We start from the raw sequence: 26,428 nt of genomic DNA, 5'->3' as shown, positions 1-26,428 counted from the left end.
TCATCTGTTTGGCATGACGCATCTTTTGTGAGCACTTCTGCACTTCCAAGCCCCCACCTCGCCACACAACATACGCTCAGAGGACAACTGCAATTGTTTTACAAACATTTAGCAACAACAAAGTACCAAGTAGTACAAAAAGACACAAAGTACTATACGTACAGTATTATATACCCAAGGCTGGGGCCTTGAAAAATACTTAAAACCAACTTTGAGCATGCCCGATCATAAAAATGAAGGAATGTTGTAGAAGATAAAATCATATAATATGAACTCAAACGTGAAAAACAGCGAAGATTAAGGCAAACACGTTCTTCATTTGTGCAGACAGTAGAGAGGACAGGAAATGGCACGGCGTCTTTCTTAAAAATAAAAGACGATTTGCGAAACTGGTTTGCACTGGTCCCCAATTCACAAAACTGTCCGGTAAAAAATGTTCCTTGCAAACATATTTTCCATGTGTTTTTGTAGGACACCGCAAACCAGCAGCAAGCAGCCAAACTTCAGCTCTCGTCGCGTCATGGGGAAACGAAAACAACACTTTTGTGTTGTTGCACTGAACAAAGGCACAAACACGAGCCATGATTCTAAACAACAACGAGTGACATGAGTGCTACTTTCCAATGCATAAATACTGGGATAGCTCATGCAAATCACGGCCCAGTTATTGGATTAGTCCTTTGTCATGTATAATGTTACATTGCTCATGAATAATGGGAGATCAACCCAAGGACGTAAATGCGTAATGTGCAATGATGACTCAAATTACTCGGGTTTATGTCGCCTTGAACGTAACTTTTTAAACCGGATGAACGAAATGGTCCCAAAAAGCACAAAATTGACCAGTTTCCACTTTGTAACATATTTTGTGACCGCTATTACTGTTTTAAGCAATGTGCAACATGTATATATCTGTTAACATCTCAAAAAATGTGTTTTTGGGTTTCATGACCCTTTAAACCTTCATAAGTCCATTCTATGGCCTATGTTTGTTAACATAAGCCCCATCTTGCAGTCATGTAACTTGAAAAGGTTACAGGTACATAACTTATTCTGGTTCTTGTCCTAGATTTACTTAGGTCTACTAGTTATTTTAGAACCATAACTGTTGACACATACAACATGGATGGTAACATGTCATAGAAAGTACATGACACAGAAAACCATGTAGCAAGAGAGTGGAAGTCCTGAAGTTCATGGCGCCTGAATAGATGTGAAGTTTGTTTCTGTAGTCCATTTCCCACATAGATTCACTCAGATGACTCTTTGTCCTCATGAAGCTTGTTCATGGATGTCTTAGGTGATGCTTTACACCAGGTCGCCGCTTATGAAGATGACATGGCATGCACACATACCTGCAACACAAGAAAACAAAGAAACAGCAGACCAGCAGTATTCATGCATAGACATTTTTATACTTCTGGTGATCGTATAGTGTTTTTCTCAATCTAGTTTATAGGGATAAAACTACTTATAGGGGAAACCTATGAGGAAGTCCCCCGAGTTGGCCCCCGAGGCCTGTTGCACTTCGGTTCTTCCCTGGGCTCCACACTGGTCTGTGTGTGTCCTAGTCTGTCCCTGTAGTTGGTCTATGAACTTTCCTGTGCAACATTTCCATCCTCTAATGGAACATCAGTCATAACAAACATCATAACCAAAAAGAGGATAGGTGAGTGACTGGAGTGTGTTGTAGTATAGCTTTGAAGGCTGTGAGTGTACTTAACTAGCGTTCTCTCAATGGAAGGAAGTGACAGTCACCTTCCTGCAGTTTTATTTACAAAGAATCTATCATCTTTTTTGTACATTACTGGGGAAATTATGCACTCACAGTCCTAACAGTTAACACCTGAGCAAGCTACTTCAACAATTCGGTGAAGTGGGGAGGGGCTGCTTCAGAGTAGTAAGTAGACTGAGTAGGAGCTGAGTAAAGCTGTTAATTTCTCCTAAAGTCTTTTTGCTTTTCCTACAATCTTTCATCCATTGTCCAGGTTTACCACAGTAATGACAACTGCCCTCTCTCTTAGGACTTTTATGTTTCTGTCGGTTCTCTGTGTTGACCTGAAAGGATTCTGCTGCAATCTTTACATCAGAGTCTCTTTCCCAAGTAGCTAACCTGTCCAAGTTGTTTTGCAAGCTTCCAGTGGACCATGTTAGATCTAAGAAAGGCAAAGCAGATCTGTACTCTGATAAAAGGCCATCAAACCACGCTTGAACTAGTGGTCCTTTATGATCCAGTACCTTCTCTGGAGTGTCAACTATTCCACTGTATGCTGCAGCTGACTGACAAAACCTTTCAGTGTACTCACTTACAGTTTCATCCTTCTTCTGTACACAACTAATACCCTTTGAACAATCCACTTTTGGTCCAACAATGTTCTTTAACTCTCTCAGAACTCCCTCTCTCAATTCATATTTACTAGCATGTTGAAACTCAGAATTATTTACAGCACTTTCAAAATCACAGAATTCGGACTATTAACTGGGTGACTTCAGCTAGAGACATATAATAGAGGCACATCTTCTCAGACAACTCTCTCGTGAATTGAGAGAAATTTCCATGCATTGATGGCAAACTCTCAGCAAGTCTTTCTATGGCCTCAGGACCTAGAGCTGTATGGACTGCTTGTGACTGGAGTATGGGGGCTGCAAATGAAACAGTTTCAAACCCTTCTACCCCACTCTGAGCCCTTTGTCTTGCTCCACATACTTCAAATGCATTTACATCTTTCCCCATCTTTCCAGTATTGCAATTGTCCTCTTGTGTACATGAAGACTGTAAGTCAGGATAACTTTCATCTGACTGTTGGTTGTTTAAATCACTTTAGTTTGAGGCCTTGTTATGGCCCACCTTTTTAGTGAGACAGGACACTCAAGTGTACAGCTGTTTGTTTTGTTCTTTTAACTTAGCGATACACTGAGCTTGTTCATGTGCAATTGCTAAACTAAACTCTCTGTGGCAGCAGATAATGCATTTTATGTTTTTCTTTCTGACACATGGTCCAAGTACCTTTTTACATTCTTCAATTGACCATACTTTTTCTGGACCAATACCACATTTCTTTATCAAGTCAAATCTGACTGACTCTGTCACTATTGAGTCCATGTGCTCTCCTAAAATGATTTGAACTCACTGTCTGTCCATGAAGGAGTAGCTAGTCCACCCTTCTCTGTTGTTGGAATTAGTTTAGCATTCCTTCTCAACACTTTGTAAAGTCTTTCTGACACAACAGGACACTTATAACACTTCCCTGGCAAGCAGAGGATACACTTGTTAACTTAAAAAAAAAACGGTTAACTTTTCCTGGCAAAGCAGAGGATACACCAATAACCTCTGTGACAAAGCAGATGATAATCTAGTTAATACACGTCATAATGTATTCAACCTTCCCTGGCAAAGCAGAGGATAAACAATGTTAACACACACTGTTACTGCTGTTAACCTTCTCTGACTGAACAGAGGATGAACTTTCTTCCCTTGCAAAGCAGACGATAACTAATCTGTTAACCAAACCTTGCAGCTGTTTGTTAACACTTCTCTGATGGTGCAGAGGAAAACCACATTTACTGGTCTGTAGTGGTTCTTTGGGTAGAGTAACACTGACCAAATCGTTGTTGAGCTGAAAAAAGAATCTGGAATTCTGTCTGGAATGATGTGAGGCGATAAGCTCTATCTGGGTCATGGCACCAAAACTGTTGGAAACTCAGAAGTGAAGACCAGGAGACTCTCAGCAGGACTCTTTATTGAGAACACGCTGTGTGATGCTGCAGTCATAAAAAGTCTAACTAAGGCAGTGATACATTGTAGTTTATATACATTTAGGGGGCAGTGCTTAGAAATGGAGACAAAGCACCTGGGTGACAACCTTAAACAAAGCATGCAAATGAAGTATTCAGTTATAGCAACCTGCCCCATTTCACCAGTCCTAATCCAATCAGCATAACTACTCAAAGACTGGGGCAGAGGCACCAAGAGCCATTACAAACAAAAGCTGATAGTCTCAGTAATCTGGTTAATTTGTCTAACAATAAGAGAACAGGAACTGACAGGAACCTTTTGTTACAGACTTTGCTTGAGAGAAACATTTGTCTGATGTCATCATATTTACCTTAAATGCTCAATACAATGAACTTCACCTTAGTTTTTCATGTGATGCTATGTCAGAACATAGGAACAGCATATTTTAAACAGATTCTTAAATTTGTAATCCCACAGGTGTGACCAAATATCATGTGGTGCGACCACTGCAGAGTGTATTTGATTATAGATATATGTCCCAGATTGGCAGTTTTTGTGCTTTTATATTCAATTGATGGTTTATATACATAACATATCTTATTTTAGTATGATTTGGAATAGATTTCTATGCAATTTGGTTCATTTCAGAAGGTTTATGTTTAATCTTTGTACAACATGAGAAAAAAATGCAAAAGAAAATAATTCACAGCATGTAATTTTAGTTTGGTAATTATGCATGTATTAGTAATTTATTATTTATTTATTAATAAATATTTAAATCTATTCTGCCAGATTCCACTGCCAAGCAAAGTAAAATAAACACCCACCATAGGCAGCATGTTAATTCTAACCCTGCACTCTAGCACAAACTCCAGATGTCATTTTCTACTATAAGAAAGATCTTCATTATTATTCTCAGTGTTCAAAATTAGATTTTTTTTTTAATTCAAACAACAAATACTGTTTTGTGTTTTTTTAACATGTCCTGACAGATCACTGTAGTGCCCCAGTTCAAGCATCACATGAACTGATCTCTTTCTATTCATAGCATGAAATAAACATAAATTAACATCAGAAGGTATCTTGTTTCAACCGTGAAAAGATGTCAGTACTAGTGGTGGGCATAGATCATTTTTTTTAATCTAGATTAATCTCACTGTAATCTTGGAATGAATCTAGATTAATCTAGATTAAAATGGCTCATTTGAATTCTGCCGAAGGCATTCAAATTATGTTCAATAAGATGTACTTGTTAGTACTGATAGAGCTGTGCTGCACTCAAACATAGTAGTTTAACGACGACTCTTCCCCTGCGCTACATTGCTTGGCCCGGCATCTTCCGCATTAGCTAAGGGATGCTTTGCGTTTAGGTGGTAATTGAGACTGGAAGAACTCCTACAGTAAACTAATTCCGCATTGCACAAGTTGCAAACAAACTTACGCCTGTTTCACACATACTCCGTTTGTAGTGCGTATGCGTTGCAAACTTTAAAAAAAAAAATTTAAGCACCCATGTTAATGGATTCCAGCGCTCACGCGGTTGTGGTCTGTCAGTGCGTTCCAGGAGCGGTGCGTCTGCAGCAGTGCAGTGATCGTTTACGTACCGAATCTATTTTTGCTGTGCTTCATGCGCTGAATTAAAATGACAGCGCATTGTTCACGGTAAAAATGAACATGGATTGACACGGAAATGCAGTAATTTCACAATAAATGAATACTAATTAAAGACTTCTGTGTTATACACGCAACACATGGGTTTTTGGCTAGGTTTAAAACAAGAAAAAGAGCACCTTTAGATAAAAGAGGCAACATGATATAGGCCTATGCACTTTTATGGAAGCAGAAAAATAAAGTTCATTAAGAACCGTACGATTGCTTGTAATAAAGATTTAAATGCAAAAGGCACAAGAGTTGACTGTTTATGTCAGTGGTGCTTTAATTTTAAATATTTGCGATATCCCAACAAGAAAAGTAGGCTAATTGTTGTGTTTAAATGTTTTGCCATTTGCTTGTGCATGTCAAATGCATGAATAATGTGTTGTTTATATTTATTAAGTTTAAACTAATGTCTATGATTATGAAAGGTTGTTACTGTTCTGTGATAAGAGTCACAATTTTTTTTGTTTTTTTTACATGGTTTGAAATATAGAATAATGAACAAATGTTGTGTTTGTGGACTAAGCCACGGATCAGTAGCGGACTGTGAACGCGTCCTGTGTGAAAGCACAATGAGTCCGTGCTGCGGACTGCATATGCACTGCAGACGGAGTATGTGTGAAACAGGCATGAGTCTTGTCGAGGTTCTTTTTGGGAAGCTTGGTAATTTCACAGTAGGCATACACACAGGTTCGAAGACTCGTTCTCGCCCCCTACAGTGCAATTCGTCTAGGTATACATCCGCGCTAAACTATCACGGTGAAAGTTATCATAGCTTGCGTAGTATAGACCCAGCTCCCAACCCAACTTTGAGAATAGATTAACGGCAATATTTTTTTTATCGCCCGATAAGAGTCTCACGTTAACGCAGCACGTTAACGCCGATAACGGCCCACCACTAGTCAATACGCACCATTTTTCAAGTTCAAGTCCACCGACGTTAATCTACTCTCCTGTCTGGTTTGTTTGTTGGACAAAAATGACGGATTCGCCGTTATAATATGCAGTCACTTGCTGCCACCAACTAGTGGTTGTAGTTTCATATTTAAATAAAAGTAGTTTATTTTATATTTTTAATATTTCTACATTAAAATGTAATATTTAAACTTAACATTTATGCACAATCCATCTATAAATTTTGTTGATAGTGACTTAATTTGATTTTTAATAGCCAGCTCCCAACCCAACTTTGAGAATAGATTAACGGCGATATTTTTTTTTTATCGCCCGATAAGAGTCTCACGTTAACGCAGCACGTTAACGCAGATAACGGCCCACCACTAGTCAATACACACCATTTTTCAAGTTCAAGTCCACCGACGTTAATCTACTCTCCTGTCTGGTTTGTTTGTTGGACAAAAATGACGGATTCGCCGTTATAATATGCATGTATATATACAGACTGCCTGTTAATCAAACTCCCGGCGAAAGGGTGAATTGAGCAGATATTGGGCAAAGTACTGAAATAACTGGGGCTAAAAAAATGCCTGTAGTTAATGCCACGAGATTTTTAATGATATAAGGTCTTTATGTCATTTGGAGCGACCACTCATCATGTGGTGCAACCAATAATAGCAATAACTGTATTAAATAAAAGAAATCTAATTTCTGTGGTTGAAATATGAATCACTGCTACTGTATGCTTAAGTGAATGGTATTTTTTAAAACATTTTTATCAGTTTTATGCAATTTACAGATAAAATAAGTCTGTTTACTACATTTAAGGAGGCAACTCTGAAATCATAGAACAAAAATAAGAGATCGTTATTTACAAAAATTCAAATTAAATGCAAATACTTTGTTTCTAGACGGTTTAATTACCAAGAAATTTACAGAAAAATGTAATCATGTTAAGGACATTATTTAATGTTAATATAAATCATGGTCGCACCACATGATATTTTTTTATAAGGCTACGGTCAATTCATCTAGATGAAAAAACATTAAAATCACTTCATTTTAAATTTGAATATGAATTTGTGTGTAGACAACTTTCTTAATGTTTGAACAATTACAATAGATTTTATTATTTTTTTGCATTTTAAAATTGGCCTGTTGAAAATCCTTATACGTCAACCACCCAAGTTTGTTGTCTTTAGAATTACCGCTTGGAGTCTATGGTTCTTCCTCAGTTTCGAACAGCAGAATAAAAGTCCTTCACTGCTGTAAGCTGTACTGATTTTTTTATGTGTTTATTGCTACTACATTTAATCTTTTTCTCATCAAACAACCAGAGTAATGAATGGCCCGACACAACCTGCACCGCAGCTGAGAAAAAGGCTTATTTTCTATGAATATCAGTGGTTCTCAAAGTGCCAGGGGTTCACAAAATAATTTGCTATAGCTTATTTTTTGGACTGTAAGTCACTTTTTTTTTTTATCATGACCCTGCTGAAACAACAACAACAACAACAACAACAACAAAAACACCTAAAACCAGCCTAAGCTGGTTGGCTGGTTTTAGCTGAAAGCAGCTGGTTTTAGCTGGTCTCCCAACCTGACCAGCTAAAGAAGCCTGCTGACTAGCTGTGACCAGCCTAGATGACCAGCTAAAACCAGCCAACCTCCTTAGGCTGGTTTTAGCTGGTCATCTGGGCTGGTCACAGCGTTTTTTTTTTAGCAGGGAAAACATGCTGAAAGTGAAAGTGTGGTGACCCATACTCGGAATTCGTGCTCTGCATTTAACCCATCCAAAGTGCACACAAACAGCAGTGAACACACACCAGGAGCAGTGGGCAGCCATTTATGCTGCGGCGCCCGTGAAGCAGTTGGGGGTTCAGTGCCTTGCTCAAGGGCACCTCAGTCATGGTATTGAAGGTGGAGAGAGCGCTGTACATTCACTCCCCCCACCTACAATTCCTGCCGGCCTATGACTTGAACTCGCAACCTTTGGATTACGAGTCCAACTCTCTAACCATTAGGCCACGACTTCCCCCAATACATGCTGTGATGTATTCCAAAGTAATTATATAATGCATTTAATGTCAAATAATATAAATGTAGACTACTACTACTTCTTGAATCATTGAAACTATTTTCCTGTTTGGCTCTGTAAAGCTGCTTTGACACAACCAGTATTGTATAAAGCACTATACAAATAAAGGTGACTTGACTTTTATGAGTAGGCACGTCAGCTGTGTTTTGGTTCATGCTTGTGGCATGCACCGGAAAGGATAATAAAGCAGAGCAATCTGTTGTTTTCTTTATTTTTCAAAGCAATGAATTTGCTGTCATTTAGAATGTACACATAAAAATTATTATTTTTTTTTTTAGTTTCATATGTTGTCCATAGGGCATATTATCCTACTCTTATTTGTAATATAAAATGGCACCTTGCACGCTCACACAACATCTCAGTCCTGGCATTGCTAACTTGACATTGCAGCCTGTTTATTATCAAAATAAAACAGTCAACCAAACATATAAAAAGTTATTCTGCTTAATTTAATTTGTTTGTTGTACAATATAAAGGCAGTATCATCACCTGTCCACTTGCTGTTACTCCAAATGCATTTCTCCGTATGTGCTGATTTACATAAATAGTTTAGCATCCAAAAATGACATAGCAAATATGGAAACTCTGGACCGAATGAGAGATGCACGAGCCCAATGTTGGTACAGTTTCATCTTCGATTCAAATAAATTTGTTTAGGCTTGGCGTTTCAAATAAATGTTTGTAATTAATGGCATTATTTTTTTATGTGAGCTTGTATGTTTTACATGGCTACTTCTATTTTTCATTCTTGTTTTTCTTCTGAATACCATTAATTTAAGGATTTGGCATGGAGTCAGGGTAAAATTAAATGTTAATAGTAGAGATACACTGATTGCAGTTCCCTTTCAAGCTTTCTCTCGACATTGCGGAGCAATCAAGAACGAAGATGACATTATACTGCAGTATCTGTGTGGGACCCACTGACCCGCCAGACAAACATGATCACTGCATTGCCTGCCTGGACTTGGCCCGCGCTGAGGCGGTGTTGGACGAGTCAAACATTGACCTGCCAGCACGCGTGCTCAGGACTCGCCAGAATATGGCTCGTGGCCTTTTCGGGGTGAAGCCCACTGCTCCCAGTGAGCCACTGGTGTGCCCCCTCCCCCACCCGGAGGTGAAAGCGACAAATCTCCGCAATCACCTCAATCCCCAGTCACCATATCAGATGATGTTTCCGCCTCCCTTCATCCATCGCGGACTTCGTTACCTTCGGTCCTCTCCCATGTGGACGGGGCAGAAGCCCACAGGTATGTGTGCATGCCCCTGTCGAGGAGACTGTCGCCGCACACCTGTGTCCACGATTAATGACAGACTTTGCGTTGATGCCAACAAAGCACGCTGCCCAGGTGATCAGCCATCCATGGGTTTTATGGTAGTTCTTCAGAGGCACCTATGGTTGAACCTGGCTGACCTCAAGGACGCAGACCGCAACATGCTCCTTAATGCACCCATCACTTTCTCCGGCCTCTTTGGTGAATTCATCGTCGAAAGATTCACAGTCTCAAAAGCGCACCAAAGCTATGAGTCAGATCATGCCTCTGCACATGTTCTAGCCACCTTCCAGATCTAGGTCCTCTTTAGTGACCCGCCCAGCTCAGAGGAGGGGGAAAAGGGCTGCCCCAACCGAAGCGGAGACTCGGCGGGAGCTGGATGTTAGGAGTGTTTGTGAAATGATGCAGTGATGTTCATATCAACCTGGCGACATGCTCCGTGGCAGATGTTCTGCATTTTCTACAGTATAGGCCGGATAGTGGATGTCTACCATCAACACTTAAAGTCTATGTAGCCGCTATTGCTTTGTTTCATTCCCCGCTGGGCAGGCAACTGGGCGGGCATGTGGTGGTGGTGAGATTTCTTAGGAGGGTGAGGAGACTGCATCCCCCACATCCACCCATAGTTCCAACCTAGGACCTAGAGGTGGTGTTAAGAGCTCTTTTGCAGCCACCATTCGATCCATTGCAATGAAGGTACTATCTCTCAAAACTGCTTTGTTTACATGTAGTAATATGAAAGATAATAGGCAAAAGAAACGTAATAACTTAATACTGATCTTCATCATGCTATGTTCAGGGAAAAATACATGAAATTGAAGTTGCCTAGTGTTCGTGCTGCGTGGTTTCAATTGATCAGCGCCTTGCTGTCCATTCGGTGGCGCTAGCAACGTACTCTCTGCGCTGTCGAGTCAGTGGCGCTGCTTAGTCCATTGAGCCGCTCCTTTGACAGGTCAGCAAGGCACAAACTCTTTAATACTGCACTGTTTCGTCCTACTTTCTGTGTGTTTGGCTTCCCAAATACTTTGATGTCATACACCGATTGGTCTGCGCAGCATGCGATCGAACAAACCTTTTATTGCACTGATTGGCCACTGTGAGCAGACAGAGTGCCAATCAATGCATTGGAGAATAAGACAAGCATAAATGTAAACAAAGTTGCTTGTCAGATTTTTTTTCAGTAAGCAACCTTATTTTTTAAAATAAGCACAAAAAATCCAACATGGGATTGATTGAAGCCCAATGGGATTGAAGCCCAATGCTTCTGACTGGCCATTGAATTCATAAGCTCAACAGATTTGTGTGGTTGGTTATAATGCAACACTCTAAAAATGCTTTTAAAAGAACTATGAAGCAGCATGAACGAAAAAAAAGGGAAATGTGCAAAAAACTAAATGGTATATATGCAGCCATCACTCATCTTGCTAAAATATGCTTATATCACTTATATCACTTATGTTATGCTATGTGGCTTGCCATGTTATTACACATAGGGCAACAACACTTCTTTTTCTGTCTAACTACCTTACATAACCAGACAGTAAAGTGATTTTGTAACAATGCATTTTTTTTCTAAACAAATGTAACATCACTCACTTTATTAATGATTTTAGCAATAATCTAAATATATAAATTTATATAAAATAGCACAATTTCTGAAAAATTAATTTCATTTAGGAGTGGTAGAAGGGGTGGTTAACCCAGGGCGCCATACAGTACAAGCTAGAACCACCGCTGCAAAAATGCATGGTAATATGCAAATAAATTCTAATATAAGCAGCGCAATACCTTATTGTAACAAACAAACCAATATGGTATAGAATGACAAGATAAAATGTGATCAGATGGAGAGCAGTTTTAGCTTTGGCAGGGGTATAAAGTCCAAAATCCTGTTTGTCCAGCAGCTATTAGTTAGAATTTTGTGTCTGACAGTAATTTTTAAAAATACAAATTCAAATTTTTAAATGTCATAGGAACTATATAGTCAAGCTTAGGGAATGTAATTTCAAGAAGTCTGCAAGCAGCATCACAGATTGGTTTGGCACATCTAAGACAAAAATTATATAGATGCTTTAGATGATTAATCACAGAAAAAATGTGCAATTAGTTAACTTTTTTTAATTGATTGAAAGCACTAAAAAGAACCAGACTTTTATGACTCTAAAGTCAGTTGATAATATATAAAATTAATTGTTCACTCAGGAAGTGGTTAACAGTGTAACAGAATACAAGTTTTACATTTAAGTGTCTGTAAATGTTCCTTCACTCAAGCAATCCATTCTGCAAATCAATAGGAATATACTTTGCAATTTATTTATCAAGTGCAATACCTATAAAATAACAAAGATACTCATGAACTGTATAGTTGATATTATAAAATGAAAATAAAAAAGAAAAAAAAAGAAAAAGAAACTGCATCCCTATATTAATCGCCACTAGCACAATGATACTGTGTGACCCAGGTTTTTGGGGAATTGACAATTTCACAAAGAAAAAAAATGACAACAGAAGAGATATCATCATAGATGGTTAGTCCATGGAAAAACACTTTCATACACTAGAGTATTAATTCTCAGCCCTTGAATTCCTTATAACAAAGACTGAACAAACAAAGCCCTGAATAATAATAAATGTTCAAAGGTGTGGGATTCAAACACACAAAAATAAAAAAAAAATACAATAAAAACTGAGATACAGCAGATCACCAATAGTAGAGCTGTGGATGTAACAGATGGCATAACACTCTTCCACATAAACTCCTACTCCCTTTCAGAATGTATTTTATGTTTATATACACTCAAGATTCTCTCAGGGTTTCCCCCACAATGGTGCCAGTGTCAAGGACAGCACAAGACCCTTGAATAGAAATTCAATTTAAGGTTAATATTTGTCGTGCTGGGTCCACAGGGTTCAGAGAGACAGTCTGTTGGTACTTTCATTAAAGGAAAGCATCTTCATCACCAGTTGAGTAGGTTGCTCCGCCCGAGAGTCATGAAATAAACTTGGCTCACCCCTCCAGAGCGCACAGAGGCAAAGAACACCTAAAGAAACAAAGTGACTGCAGATGTTAAGATGACATGGCTATATAATTTACAATCATTAAAGGGTTTATCCCATCATTCCAAACCTGTAAGCATTTCTTCACAATAGAGGATAGAAAAAATGTCTCAGTGTGTACATACAATGAAAGTCCATTTATTTTAATTGCATAGAAAAAAAAATTGAATGACAAAAATGGTAACACTTTATTTTTTGGTATATTTGTTCTACATTACATGTACTAGCATTAGTAATAACAGTATATTCTTTATAATTAACCTAACCAAACTAACCTAATCGTAACGCTAAAGTAAATACATGTTTTTATTTAATATACTGCTCAAAAAAATTAAGGGAACACTCAAATCACACATTGGGATGTTGATGAACAAAACATTTAAGTTGAAAATCTTTATTTACATCAGGGATGTGATTCTTACGGATTAATCTGGAATTCCAGCCTAAAAGCATGACCCACGTGAATTATGCAGATCAGTAATAATAATAAAAAATAAATTGGCGTGGGGGGTCATCAGGGTAATGTTGGTTACTGCATGATGATTGAAATCGCGGCGCCACCTGCAGGACAGATAAAATGATTCAAATGGTTCAAAGCGCCAAATGCAAGTAGAATCAGCGCTGAAACATGTTACTCACCCGGGAACTTTATGAATGGTGGTGAGATTTGAGATTGCTTAGTACTACCATAAATTCACAACGGTTGTGATGTAATAATATAAATATAGGCTATAGTCTATTATATTTTTAAAAGTTTTTCGTGCTTAACAATTTTGTGGAAACAATGATACCACTCAAACATTTGTTGTAAGATTTTAAAAAGAGAGAGAAATTAATTTTATTCATCATACATTAAAGTGATGAAAAGTGAGTGAAGACATTTCAAATGTTACAAAAGATGCCTTTGGGACAGTGCCACATAAGCTGTTGTGGGCAGCATTCGGTATCGTTTGAATTTTAATGATTCTGATTCTCCTTATTGATTACGATTCTTTTCGATTCCCAGTTTCGATTCCAATGTGGTTAAATAATGATATCAAACATTTATCCTGTGTCTCTTTTTTGCAAACCATTTACTGGAGCTGAATACCATGAACAAAAATCAATAGGCTACATAAAACTGGACTCTTTAAGAGCTGTTTGTGTGCAAAATAGATCTGCATAATTCTGGATAAATTGAGGTTTTTTCTTTTTCTTTTTTTTAGTCATAAATGCATTCAGTATAAATTTGAAACATATTTCCAAAAAGAAAACCAATGAGAGCTTTATCAAAAAGTTTTAACATGCCTCTAGAACAGACATAAGTCAAAATAATCACTAAGTAAAGATGTCAAACAAAATGTCTAGACATATGAAAAAAAAAAAAAAAAAAAAAAACGTGTCCAGGGCCTTTTTTTTTTTTTTTTTTGCCATGCATTGGTCATAGAGCTCATAGCGATGCCTCAGGTGCTGAAATATATTTATTACCCAAGGTTCACACGTACTCCGTTTGCAGTGCGTATACAGTATGTGTGTGCGGTTCAGAAGCTGCAGAGAGAGCGCGTTATTGTGTAGCGAGAGCATAGACGCAGTAGCGGGGGGATTTTATTTTTACGCTAGAATGCATTTTTACTTTGCTTTGTCACAAAACCAGACACGTGTGCTCAGATACACGCTGCTCTCGTCCGGAGAGAGTGCGCACACTTAAAACGTGTCTCCTCTTGTTCAAACTGTGTCCTGTGCACTCACAACTCTCTCTATGCTCATGCGCTAGATATTCATCCTTTTTGCACCTTTCGATTTCTAACCTTTTCTGTTCACATCTTTTACGGCCTGCAGTGTGAACGTTCTGATCCATTAACATGGGCTCGGAAAAAATATGCATCACAGACAGAGTGTGAACCTGGAGTTAGGCATATGCCCAGTCTGTTCTGTTCTCGCGCTCCACTTAGGTGTGCTGCATTCTGATTGGATCGGATAGCATACTGCGGGAGGTCGGGACCGTGGAAAATCATGCTATAAAGCGATTTAGAAATCGCACATGCTCAAATCGTGATTTTATTACGATTTCGATTAATCGCACAGCCCTAATCCCTGCGTAAGAGATGCTGCTCCAACATTGGCGACAGGGAGGAAATGGAATCCAGTTACAGCAGCTGCTAATGCCAAGGCGGCCCTCAGACACTGGGATATTTTGGGGCAAGTCCAATATTCTAGAGGGGGACTTGGGTTGGGAATAACAACACCTAAATGGCAAAAGGCAACAGCAACACTTGGTGGTGGAGGAGGTATGCTGTCAGGAGGAAGCAACTAGATGCGCTAGAGCAGTCCCAACAAAGCTGCTGGATGAGGTGGCAAGGTATAGAACTGCGTAAAATCACTTGGAGTGGGCTGTGGAGCATGGAAACCAACAGGCTAAGTTTTATCGTGAGAGCCACATATGATCAAGTCAAGTCAAGTCAAGTCTGCTTTATTGTCAACTCTTCCACATGTACAACAGACTACCACCGGGACAAGACCATAGGAAACTTTGCTGCAGCCTGGAATTGAACTGCTGGTTTCGTCTGGTCAGAGGAGAACTGGCCCCCCGACTGAGCCTGATTTCTCCCAAGGTTTTTTCTCCATTCTGTCACCGATGGAGTTTTGGTTCCTTGCCACTGTGGCCTCTGGCTTGCTTAGTTGGGGACACTTCATTTACAGCGATATCGTTGATTTGATTGCAAATTATTGCACAGATACTATTTAAACTGAACTGAGCTGCATGATGACATCACTGAATTCAATGATGAACTGCCTTTGTCATTTTGCATTATTGACACACTGTTTTCCTAATTAATGTTGTTCAGTTGCTTTGACGCAATCTTTTTTGTTTAAAGCGCTATATAAATAAAGGTGACTTGACTTGACAACACATACATACAAAGAATTGAAATTGCGTTACTCTCAGACCCTTGGTGGATACAGATAACACTAACAGTAGAGCCTAAAAATACAGATAGACGCAGATTAAATATAAAATAAACCTAGGGATGTGGGAGCTGGGGGGGGGGGTGCAAAAAAGAGAAGGGGGTTCAGAGTTAAGTGGTGCCTGGGGCACGAGAAGGGAGGGGGGGACTGTCCTTCAGTCTGCTGGTCCTGGCCTGGAGACTCCGAAGTCTCCTCCCTGATGGCAGCAGACTGAAGAAGCTGTGTGTCGGATAGGTGGGATCACATGCGATGCAGAGGGCTTTGCGGGTGAGACGGGTTCCATAAATGTCCTGGAGGGAGGGGAGAGAGACACCAACGATCTTCTCAGCTACTCTCACTATGCGTTGAAGGGTCTTCCGGCAGGTTGCATTGCAGGTGTCATACCACACAGTGATGCAGCTTGTCAGAATGAAGGTGCAAATGATGGGGTCCGGGGCTCTGGCTCTTCTCAGTTGCGGAGGCAGTAGAGATGCTACTGTGCTTTCTTGGCCAGTGCTGCAGTGTTGTCAGTCCAGGAGAGGTCCTCTGTGATGTGCACACCCAGGAGCATGGTGCTGCTCACTCTCTCCACTCTCTCCACAGTTGCACTGTTGATGGTCAGAGGAGCATGCAGGCATTAGCATGACAGTGATGTGGTCTGAGAAAAGCTATGATGAGAAAAGCATCAGGGTGGACTGTCTGCTGCTCACTGATGTGTTGGTACAGTTCATTCAGTGCCTCACTAATGTTTTTGTTGTTGGAGCTGGGAGGGATGTATACAGCAACGAGCAGTATGGCTGTGTAGAGATGCAGTAGTGGGGGTCGGTGATGGTGTAGGCCTCCGGAGCAGGCTGAGATCCCGCAGCTCTTCCGCGTGCGCTAGTGTTGTCAAAAGACCCGGCACTTTGGTACCAAGTCGGTACTAAAAAAATGAAAACATTACGATACCAGGTTTTTTAAGTACCGGTGGTACCGAGCGCCCGGTCAACCCGGTTCTTGATGCGCTATCCGAAAGGTGCGCAGATGCGCTCTCTTCATAAAAGCATTGAGACATGACTACATCAAAAGGAGGAATTAAGGAAAGGAGCGCTTATTTGATTACAGCCGTTACTGAGGAAACCTCTCTAGCGCTCTACAAGCGCCTCCTGCTGGCAGAAAATGAATTTGCATATATATGCCACCAAAAATAGAGCGAAAGGCTGTGGAAAACACTGCTTCTGTTATGAATATTATTAAATATTTTAATTTGAATGTCGGATTGAAATTAATGCTGTTATTAGAGTAGTTAATCGTTTAATGAATTATAACTACTATAAATATAATGAGCATTAGAATGAAGTTTCTTTATTAACTATTTAATGCTCCTATTACTTTTATTAGGTTAAAAAAACAAGAGGACATGATGCTATTTACTATTTTTACACACAAGAGGCTTTTAAATGAATTATGAATCTAAGATATGCATTTTAGAGAATGAACAAATAGTTAACATTGTGTCATATCAGTCAGAAAAGCAGTTGAATAACTCTAAAATGTTTTCAAAAGCCCTTTAAAATTAAATATGTACACAGTTTGAATTAAATGAAAGTATAGTCAAATTTTTTAATTATGTTTTTGTGTTTTGCTTTGGTACTGTAATTGGTACCGAGAACCGTGGATTTTTACTGGTATCGGCACCGAATACTGAAATTTTGGTACCGTGACAACACTAGCGTGCGCGGTGTTTAACAATAAAAATGTGGTTCTGCCGACATCGAGCAGAAATGAATGACTGTATGCGTTCTTAAAGACAGGTAGACGTGATAAAGTCGTACAAAAACACTGCGACTGCCACCATCTTGAGTATTTAGGATGATGTGCTGCCCTCTCCAACAAACTTGCAGGTATGGTGTGGACAAGAACCAGACTGCCACCTGTGTGCAGCTCCGACAAACCTCAGACATATCCTGGTGGGTTGTAAGACCAGCCTGACACCGGGAACGTACACATGGCGCCACAATCAAGTACTGAAGTGCTTGGTGGCAGCAATGGAGACCAAGAGAGTTTCAACAAACGTCATCCCCAAAATGCCAAGAATACCTTACCAAAAAAGCAGTCCTTTGTTAGGGAAGGAGAGAAAAAGTGTGCTAAGTGCCTGTTCCCTTACGCAGACCAGCTGAATATAGCCAGGGACTGGGAAATGCGAGTTGACTTAATCCTCAGACTCACTTTCCCATTCAAAATTGCAGTCACCAATGTGCGCCCAGATCTGGTTCTCTGGTCCAACTCCAGTAGGTTCGTCATTATAGTCGATTGGGAAGAGGCCATTAACGAGGCCTTTGAAAGGAAGAAGCTGTGATATGCCAACTAGGCAGCTGAGGCAGAGAAGCGGGACTGGACAATTAAAGTTTACACGGTGGAAGTAGGCTGCAGGGGCTTTGTGGCTAGTTCCACTATAAGCCTGCTGAAGGAGTTGGACATCAGAGGATAGGTCCAGCGGAGGATAGTCAGGGAACCGGCCACAGTCGCTGAAAGCAGCCGCCACTGGCTATGGTTGAAGTGGATAGACACAATGTGGGCTGCCAAATGACCATGTAACAAAGTGACACACACCCAGGTCTGATCAGCCTGTGGTAGGCCTGTCTCAGCTGAGGGTGTCTTGTGATAAAGGGCCGAAAAACCCAATGAGGCTGGGGTACACAACTGATGATGTGTTGCATTGGTGGAAACACCATACAAAGGCCATTGGCAACATCACCTAAACAAAAGGCATGTTTCACCCAGGCTAAAGTTCGCACAGAATCTGGGATCTGATGGACATCAGATAAGGTGTCTCACTTGCAACAACCATGAAAGATAAGTACACATCATGTACAGCATAACATATCATCAAAACGTCAAGGATCCCCACCCAATGACTGCAGCAAAGAATTGTACCGTCGTCATCTATCCATCTTACCATAATAGTCCTTTTTTTTGTTGTTCCCTAGTCACGCATAAATCAATTGTAAATTCACAACTGATTATTGGGTATTGAAGCAAGTACCACAGACATGGATTAGGCCATGACCCTGGTTTCTTGCTGAACCAAAATCAGAGCGTAACCATTGCTGCGTCTCGCAGTGTTCTGCTCACGGTGAAGGGAAAATGTCCTATGGTGCGGCTAAATTGTGCTGAATATTGGGATCGTAACACCTAGTCCTATCATGCAAACTAAAAAAAGATGCATATTTAATAAATGTAAAAAATATATTTGATAAATGCAAGTTTCTATTTATCTATTTCAACTTTTATTCCATTTCAACTTTCTATTTATCAAAGAATCCTGAAAAATAAGATGTATCACCATTTCCACTTATTTTGAATTTTCTATTCTTCAAAGGTTTCTTTTGATAATCAGAAATGTTTCTTAAGCATCAAATTATAATGATTTCTGAAAAATCATGTGATACTGAAAACTGGAATAATGATGCAGAAAATTCTGCTTTGCATCACAGGAATAAACTACATTTTATAATATATTAAAATAGAAAACCTTTTTAATTATATGTATTAATATCTCACAATATTGCTGTTTTTACTTTATTTTTGATCAAATAAATGCAGCCTCGGAAGAGATTCATTTCAAAATCATTAATAATTGTAATGTTTCCAAACTTTTGGCAGGTACTTTAATAATAAAATTCTATTAATATTTTTATTATATTGTATTGTATTATACTATTATATATATAATAATTTTATTATTATTAAATGCTGCCTTTTATTATTACAGGACAATAGTTGGTATTTAATGTGATTAAAAATAAATAAATAAATAATAAGTGCAAGGGTCATGGTCAGATTTTACATGACCACATTTATGGTCACATGAGGTCAGGCTCAGTACCTCCTTCATGCTCTTGAGACTGTGCAGGGAGACAGACCAAACCTCATTGCAATGGCATGTCATCCTGTATGAAGCAGGACTACCTGTGCAACCTGACTGGGTTGCAGGTACTGCCCCATGCTATAAGTAGAGACACTAATAAAACACAAAACTAGAGAAATCTGTCAGGAAGGATAAGGAGAAAGCAATTGTCTGTGGTCACTACCTGCAAAATCATTCCTTTTTTGGGGGTTGTTTAGCTGTTACCTCTCTTGTGCACTTGCTGTCACTCTGATTTACAACAAAGCAGGTGAAACTGATTCACAATCACTTACACTTCCTAACTGGACAGACTGATATCCCTTAAGTTTAACTGACTTGGTGTTATGGTGGAACTGTGATTATTAAGTGATGATTTTTTTTGAGCAGTGTATTACTTAGTACTTAAATGTAAAATTATACTTTAACAAGAATACCATAAAATAAAGTGTAACCCCCAAAAATAAACAAATACACACCTTTGGTGATATGGCATCTTTTAAGCACTAAATGTGGGGTGCACAAAACACCAATAAGAATATAGAACACCTATTAAATTAATTAATTAAATTGTTCAAATCAGCCAGTTACATTACAGAAGATAATTTCAGCCAGCAGCATTGTATCTTTCAATTACTGGTTCGATTGACAAATGTTTTTTAATGGCCAAAGATGATACCTTTCAGAAAGTGTGAAGTTCATTTGATGAAAAGAAAAAAAAAATTAATGAAATTTTAGTGAAATGCTCTGTGGTATAAAAAGGCTGAGCCACAAATAATAATACTTATCTGCCAGTTTAAGTGAGCAGTAAATTTTCCATTATGGTCTATTTTTATCTGTCAGGAAAAATAATGTAACACTTGCTATTTTAATGTGACATTGGTATAACAAGAATATCTGTGGCAGACATTCTTCTTTTTCTGCACTCCATGTAAAACAGACAAGTCATACAGGTTTGGAATGACATGAAAGTGAGTAGGATGCTGTATTTAGTTTTTTGCTTGGTTCCGTAAGGTATGCCATAATAATTTTTTTTCCCTGTGTGGATGTCTAACCTTGTCATTTCTTTCACAGAGAAACTTCAACTGTTGTGCCCTCTTGTGCATGAACACACCATCCAGGTGACCAGTCTCCACAGAACGAATCTCAATAGCTTTCTCCCCCCAGCCCATGATCTGGTTTGATCTGATGTAAGCTACAAAAAGATGCAGAAGAGTTCAATTAATTTATATATTCCTGACATAATCAAAAATAGATAAAGAAAACACACACACATCAGATGTTTGTTTCATCATCTTAGTGGGGACATTGCATGGACTTTCATTAACTGTCTATTAGGCTAATGGTATTTTCATCAATATTATCATCTAAACAAACCCCTACCCCTAAACATACCCATCACAGAATATATGCAGAATGCTGGATTTAAATAAAAACATATTTTGGCTGATTTATAAGCCTTTTAAACTAGTGAGGACCAGTAAAATGTCCACACTAGTGGGTTGTCAAAGTATTTCACAACATGAGGACATTCGGTCCTCACAATTAAATATAAAACACACACACATATACTGTGATGAGCTGCTGTCAACCTGGCACCTATTAAAAATAAACCATCCACTTGTTCCAGGTGCTGGGATCCTTCTGAAGGCTGTACAGAGATGCAAACAAGCTATTTAAACAAGATACATTGAAAATGCAAACGTTTTTTTTTCAACCCTCTTTGAAGGAAAATAATTATTTTCAACCTTCTCTGGAATGATCAGTTTTTGAGGAGTTATATGTATTATCTGTAAAAAATAGATTTTGTTTTTTTTATTGAGCAAGTCTCCAGTTAACTAATGCGCCAAGAAGTTGGAGAAATATGATTATGCATGCAGAGGATTTGACTGATGCTGTGCAAAGTTAATATTTCATTAGGGTAGCTGTACTCAAGCAAATTTTTCACGTACTTCATCCACCACTGGATTCTTGTTTTCCACTAGGGAAAACAAAGAACATGTATCCTGTTATCTGAAGTGAAATATAAACCCTCCACAAAAATTCAACTTACCAACAGAAGTGGGCATCTCACCCCACTGCAGCACCACGTCTTTGGTGATCCTTCCATAAGTGTTTACATACACGCCTTCATCCTCATAGCACACCAACAGCTCAATGCCTTCTGTGTTTGGGAGGATGATGATGGCGTGGGTCTGGATATTCATTTGAATCTGAAAAAAGAAAAACTGCTAAGTATTTGAATAAAATGATTACAGCAAGTATGATCTGTCCTTCAACTAATTTAAAACAGTAAAGACCACATTGTTAAAAGCTGGAATAAAAAAAAAAAAGAGCATGTGACAAAATTTAAATCAGTAGTCAAAGTCCTAAAAGAGCTTACATGTGTGGGAAGGTAGATGTCATAAACTGCCCCTGAATCCACATCTACAGCATGAAAACCAGAGCAGGAGCCATAGATGACCTTTAATCTTTGACCCTCTTCCACAGTCAGATCAACTAAGAGAGGCTTGTGGACCAGGTCTCCAAATGACTATGAAACAAGATGGTAATGTCAGGTAAGAGACAACCACCACTCTGATTTTCAAAAACTTTACATTTTTATTACTACAACCTGCAATTCAATGTCAAGTCACCATTGTTTCTATAGCACTTTATACAGTCAAACCAAAAATCAGACACCAGATATAATTTTTTAAATTTTCTTTTACTAGTCAGTGCAGGACACTATAGTTTATTTATGTAAGTGAGGATAGCAAAATAAAGTAAACTGTGACATATTATACCCAAAAAAATCTTCATACAGTGGACTACCTGTAAATTTTATAAAAAATTTGGGACCAAAAATTATTCAGAAACTTTGACATACTAAACAAGCCACAGAAACCCAAACTCCATCAGGTGACGGAAATGGACAGAGAAACCAGGCTCAGTTGGGGAACCAGTTCTAAATGAATGATCAATGTGATTTATAGCGCTGCATCACAACAAGATTTGTGGACTGGCATTATTCCAAAATTTTGCATCCAGCACCTTCAGTGTGAAGAGAAGTATACATCGAAGCTGAATTAGGTGGGAAAATGTTGTGAGTTGGTGTAACTTGAGTATGTCGGGTATTGCACTCACCTTAAAGGCCATAAACTTGTGGTACGGCTTTGGTGCCCAAGCATACACTTCCACTAAATTTTTCAAGGCAATAACCAAGAACTTGATTCTTTCATATTTAACTAGAAAATGACAAAAAAGAAGAAAATTTAATAATTGTATTTTACAGATTCCTGTTGTACTAGCCATGCCTGACAGCTAGAAACTTGCCGACTTTGTAGTGCACACATCCCTCCAGCTCCCCCACTGTAGTCCAACCCTGTTTCTTTTCCACCTCAGGGTCATTATGCAGAATCTTGTTCCTCAGCCATGACAGATAATAAACTCGCAGTTTGTTCTTCTTTCCTGTAAAAAGGGTTACGGTTATAAACAGAAAATTCAAATATCTGCTAAAAGAATGAGCAAGAATCTAAACATGTTCTGACAAGTCAGTCATATATTCTCTAACCTGATATTGTCACTAGAATATTAAGGCCTTCAAGAACATCCATTTGTTGAAAACGGCGTCTGTTAATAAGTGGATAAACTTTCCCCTGCCCACTACGATCAAGAAGCATGAGGCCACTTTCAGTTCCTACCAACAGATTTACTCCTACACAAGGAAATAAGAGAAAGAGAGAATGATGAAAAATTAACAATAAGGTGTTTATTTTCTCTATCCACATGTTTTACTTCCAGTGGGCTATTATTGTGTAGTACATACCCCAAAGTGCAGCACACAGAATCTCAGAGTTGAACCTCTTTTTGTACTTGCGGATTTCTGGTGTGTCACTCTGTGGCCGAGTGTTTACTGGGTTTACATTCACCACAGAGCCCTTACGGGATGGGTCCTGCAGACGTCCCTCATTACTAAAGCCTGCTGAGAATACACACTCATACAATAAGCTTGTGATTTAAATGTATTTAGCTCAAATAAATCAATCAAGAATTTAAACGCAATTCACATACACTGAACAAAATTCGAGATAATCCTCCACCTCACAGGTGTGGCAAATCAAAATGCTGATTAGACAGCATGATTATTGCACAGGTGTGCTTTAGGCTGGCCACAATAAAAGGCCACTCAAAAATATGCAGTTTTCCTGTATTGGGGGGTCCAGGGGGTACGAAAACCAGTCAGTATCTGGTGTGACCACCATTTGCCTCATGCAGTGCAACACATCTCCTTCGCATAGAGTTGATCAGGTTGTTGATTGTGGCCTGTGGAATGTTGGTCCACTCCTCTTCAATGGCTGTGCGAAGTTGCTGGATATTGGCAGGAACTGGAACACGCTGTCGTATATGCAGATCCAGAGAATCCCAAACATGCTCAATGGGTGACATGTCCGGTGAGTATGCTGGCCATGCAAGAACTGGGATGTTTTCAGCTTCCAGGAATTGTGTACAGATCCTTGCAACATGGGGCCGTGATGGTCATGGATGAATGGCACACCATGGGCCACTCTATCCACAATGGTGACATCAGCAAACCACTCATCCACACAACGCTATACATTCTGTCTGCCAAAGTGCCAAACGCCATCGAATGTGAGCATTTGCCCACTCAAGTCGGTTATGAAGACAAACTGCAGTCAGGTTGAGACCCCCAACGAGGACGACAAGCATGCAGATGAGCTTCCCTGAGACCGTTTCTGACAGTTTGTGCAGAAATTCTTTGGTTTTGCAAACCGATTGTTGCAGCAGCTGTCCGGGTGGCTGGTCTCAGACCACCTTGGAGGTGAAGATGCTGGATGTGAAGGTCCTGGGCTGGTGTGGTTACATGTGGTCTGTGGTTGTAAGGCCGGTTGGATGTACTGCCAAATTTTCTGAAACGCCTTTGGAGACGGCTTATGGTAGAGAAATGAACAATCAATTCACAGGCAACAGCTCTGGTGGACATTTCTGCAGTCAGCATGCCAATTGCACACTCCCTCAAAACTTTAGGCACATCTGTGGCATTGTGCTGTGTGATAAAACTGCACATTTTAGAGTAGCCTTTTATTGTGGCCAGCCTAAGGCACACCTGTGCAATAATCATGCTGTCTAATCAGCATCTTGATATGCTACACATGTGAGGTGGATGGATTATCTCGGCAAAGGAGAAGTCCTCACTAACACAGATTTAGACAGATTTGTGAACAATATTTGAGAGAAATAGGCCTTTTGTGTACATAGAAAAAGCCTTAGATCTTTGAGTTCAGCTCATGAAAAATGGGGGCAAAAACAAAAGTGTTGCATTTATAATTTTGTTCAGTGTATGTATATGTATTATGAATTTAAATATACATAAAAAAAACTTCACTGATTTTTCATAAAACACTGGCTCCACATACAAATATATATGTACACATACATTCATGTACATATATATATACACATACATACATGTACCTATATATACACATACATGCATACATATATATATATATATATATATATATATATATATATATATATATATATATATATATATATATATGTTTGTAAATATATATTTGCATACCCCAGTATATTCAATAAAGCAAAATTTCTATTTATAGACACATATTGTTGCCACTAAAAATATCGTCACATAACAAGTTTCAGGTCTTGAAGAAATACTTGCCCATGACTTCAGAATGACTTACCCATGTTGTTGAGGGAACTGCCACTGGAAGGGGAAATCTGTAGAAGACGTGGGTCAATAAATGGGGTAAAAGAGGAAGAAGACTTGTGTTTTTGAAGTGTGTTGCTGGCAGATTGTGTCTGAAATATGACAAAAAACAGGGTAGAACAATTTAAGGTAATGCGTTTGAGCTTCTCAATTAACACGTTGAAACTGGCTACTCACAAAATGAGCTAAAATCTAGTCTCTAAATGATTTTCTTAAAGTCCCTAATATGTAAACTTAACAAATTTTAATGTAACTGATGTAATTTATGTCAATTCAAAACCAAACAAGATAAACTGGTAACTAAATCGGAAGTACAGATGGCATAAAAGTTAGAAGGTTAAAGATGAAATACAGTAAAAGCAAATGACAACAGTTCAGAACGTAGAGTCTGGGAAATATTCAGACCCACAAACAAATTTGTTTGTTGTTCTTCACCTTATAACATTACGATTTTTTAGATCAAACCAGATCTCAACTTATGAAAAAAATATCTTTTAGCATTCTATATAATATTTATGTGGGCATTTGAGGTACTGCTGGGCTCAAATTCTATGGAATGGTCACGTATGGGAAACTCAATTACATGGAGTTTCCCAAAACTCTTTCAGAGAATGCTTTCAGTTCAAGGTCAGCCCTTATCTCCTTTCTGGAAATCCATCGCAAGTTAAATTAGATAAATGGGGGGGTTTAGGGGTGGGCATGTCCTGAAAAAATGAACTTGTTACAACTTGTTTTATTATGTTTTTTAGGGATGCACGATATTATCAGACCAAAATCGGAATCGGCCGATAATGGCTTTAAATGTAAATATTGGCATTGGCCCAATAGGAAAAAATATGCTGATATGTTTTGCCGATAAGTGGAATACATTAACTCACATGTGCTTAGGGTGTGCTAGCAATTAGATCACGTCAGCAGTGTGGCTCATTCTTGAAGCAAAGTTTTGCCTGAATAATGATTAGATTCACTGTTTTGGATCACTGCATTTAAACTGAGAATGCATGTACAGAATGCACTTGGTGTATAATAGAGTAAACAGGAGTAGAATGTGCAGCAGAAGCAGTGGCAGCGGGTCCTAATGACTGCTCAGTAAGTAGTTTTAATTCCGTAGTGGGCGCTGTTGGCTACTTCTAATAAAATGAAAGCAAAATACACAAATAATATT

General features: G+C 38.9%; 1 protein-coding gene across 4 annotated transcripts in view; it reads right to left on the bottom strand.

Moving 5' to 3' along the window:
• Positions 1-11,945: 11,945 nt before the first annotated feature.
• LOC109111140 (mitogen-activated protein kinase kinase kinase kinase 4-like) overlaps positions 11,946-26,428 on the bottom strand; it is an 89,128-nt gene continuing 74,645 nt past the window's right edge. For 2 of the 4 annotated variants that reach the window (XM_042756323.1, XM_042756308.1), the window contains 9 exons: positions 25,238-25,355; positions 23,335-23,487; positions 23,080-23,223; positions 22,842-22,976; positions 22,653-22,753; positions 21,910-22,059; positions 21,580-21,739; positions 20,582-20,721; positions 11,946-12,699 (listed from right to left, as the gene is read on the bottom strand). In XM_042756323.1, coding sequence (XP_042612257.1) covers positions 12,616-12,699; positions 20,582-20,721; positions 21,580-21,739; positions 21,910-22,059; positions 22,653-22,753; positions 22,842-22,976; positions 23,080-23,223; positions 23,335-23,487; positions 25,238-25,355 — 1,185 coding nt within the window. In that variant the 3' untranslated portion in view covers positions 11,946-12,615. Of the gene's footprint in view, positions 12,700-20,581; positions 20,722-21,579; positions 21,740-21,909; positions 22,060-22,652; positions 22,754-22,841; positions 22,977-23,079; positions 23,224-23,334; positions 23,491-25,237; positions 25,356-26,428 lie in introns of all 4 variants that reach the window. The other 2 variants (XM_042756317.1, XM_042756301.1) reach the window with 1 other exon arrangement.

Source organism: Cyprinus carpio, chromosome A1 (assembly GCF_018340385.1).
Source record: "Cyprinus carpio isolate SPL01 chromosome A1, ASM1834038v1, whole genome shotgun sequence".
In the NCBI taxonomy this organism is placed as follows: domain Eukaryota; kingdom Metazoa; phylum Chordata; class Actinopteri; order Cypriniformes; family Cyprinidae; genus Cyprinus; species Cyprinus carpio.
This window is presented reverse-complemented; position numbering and strand designations above follow the sequence as displayed.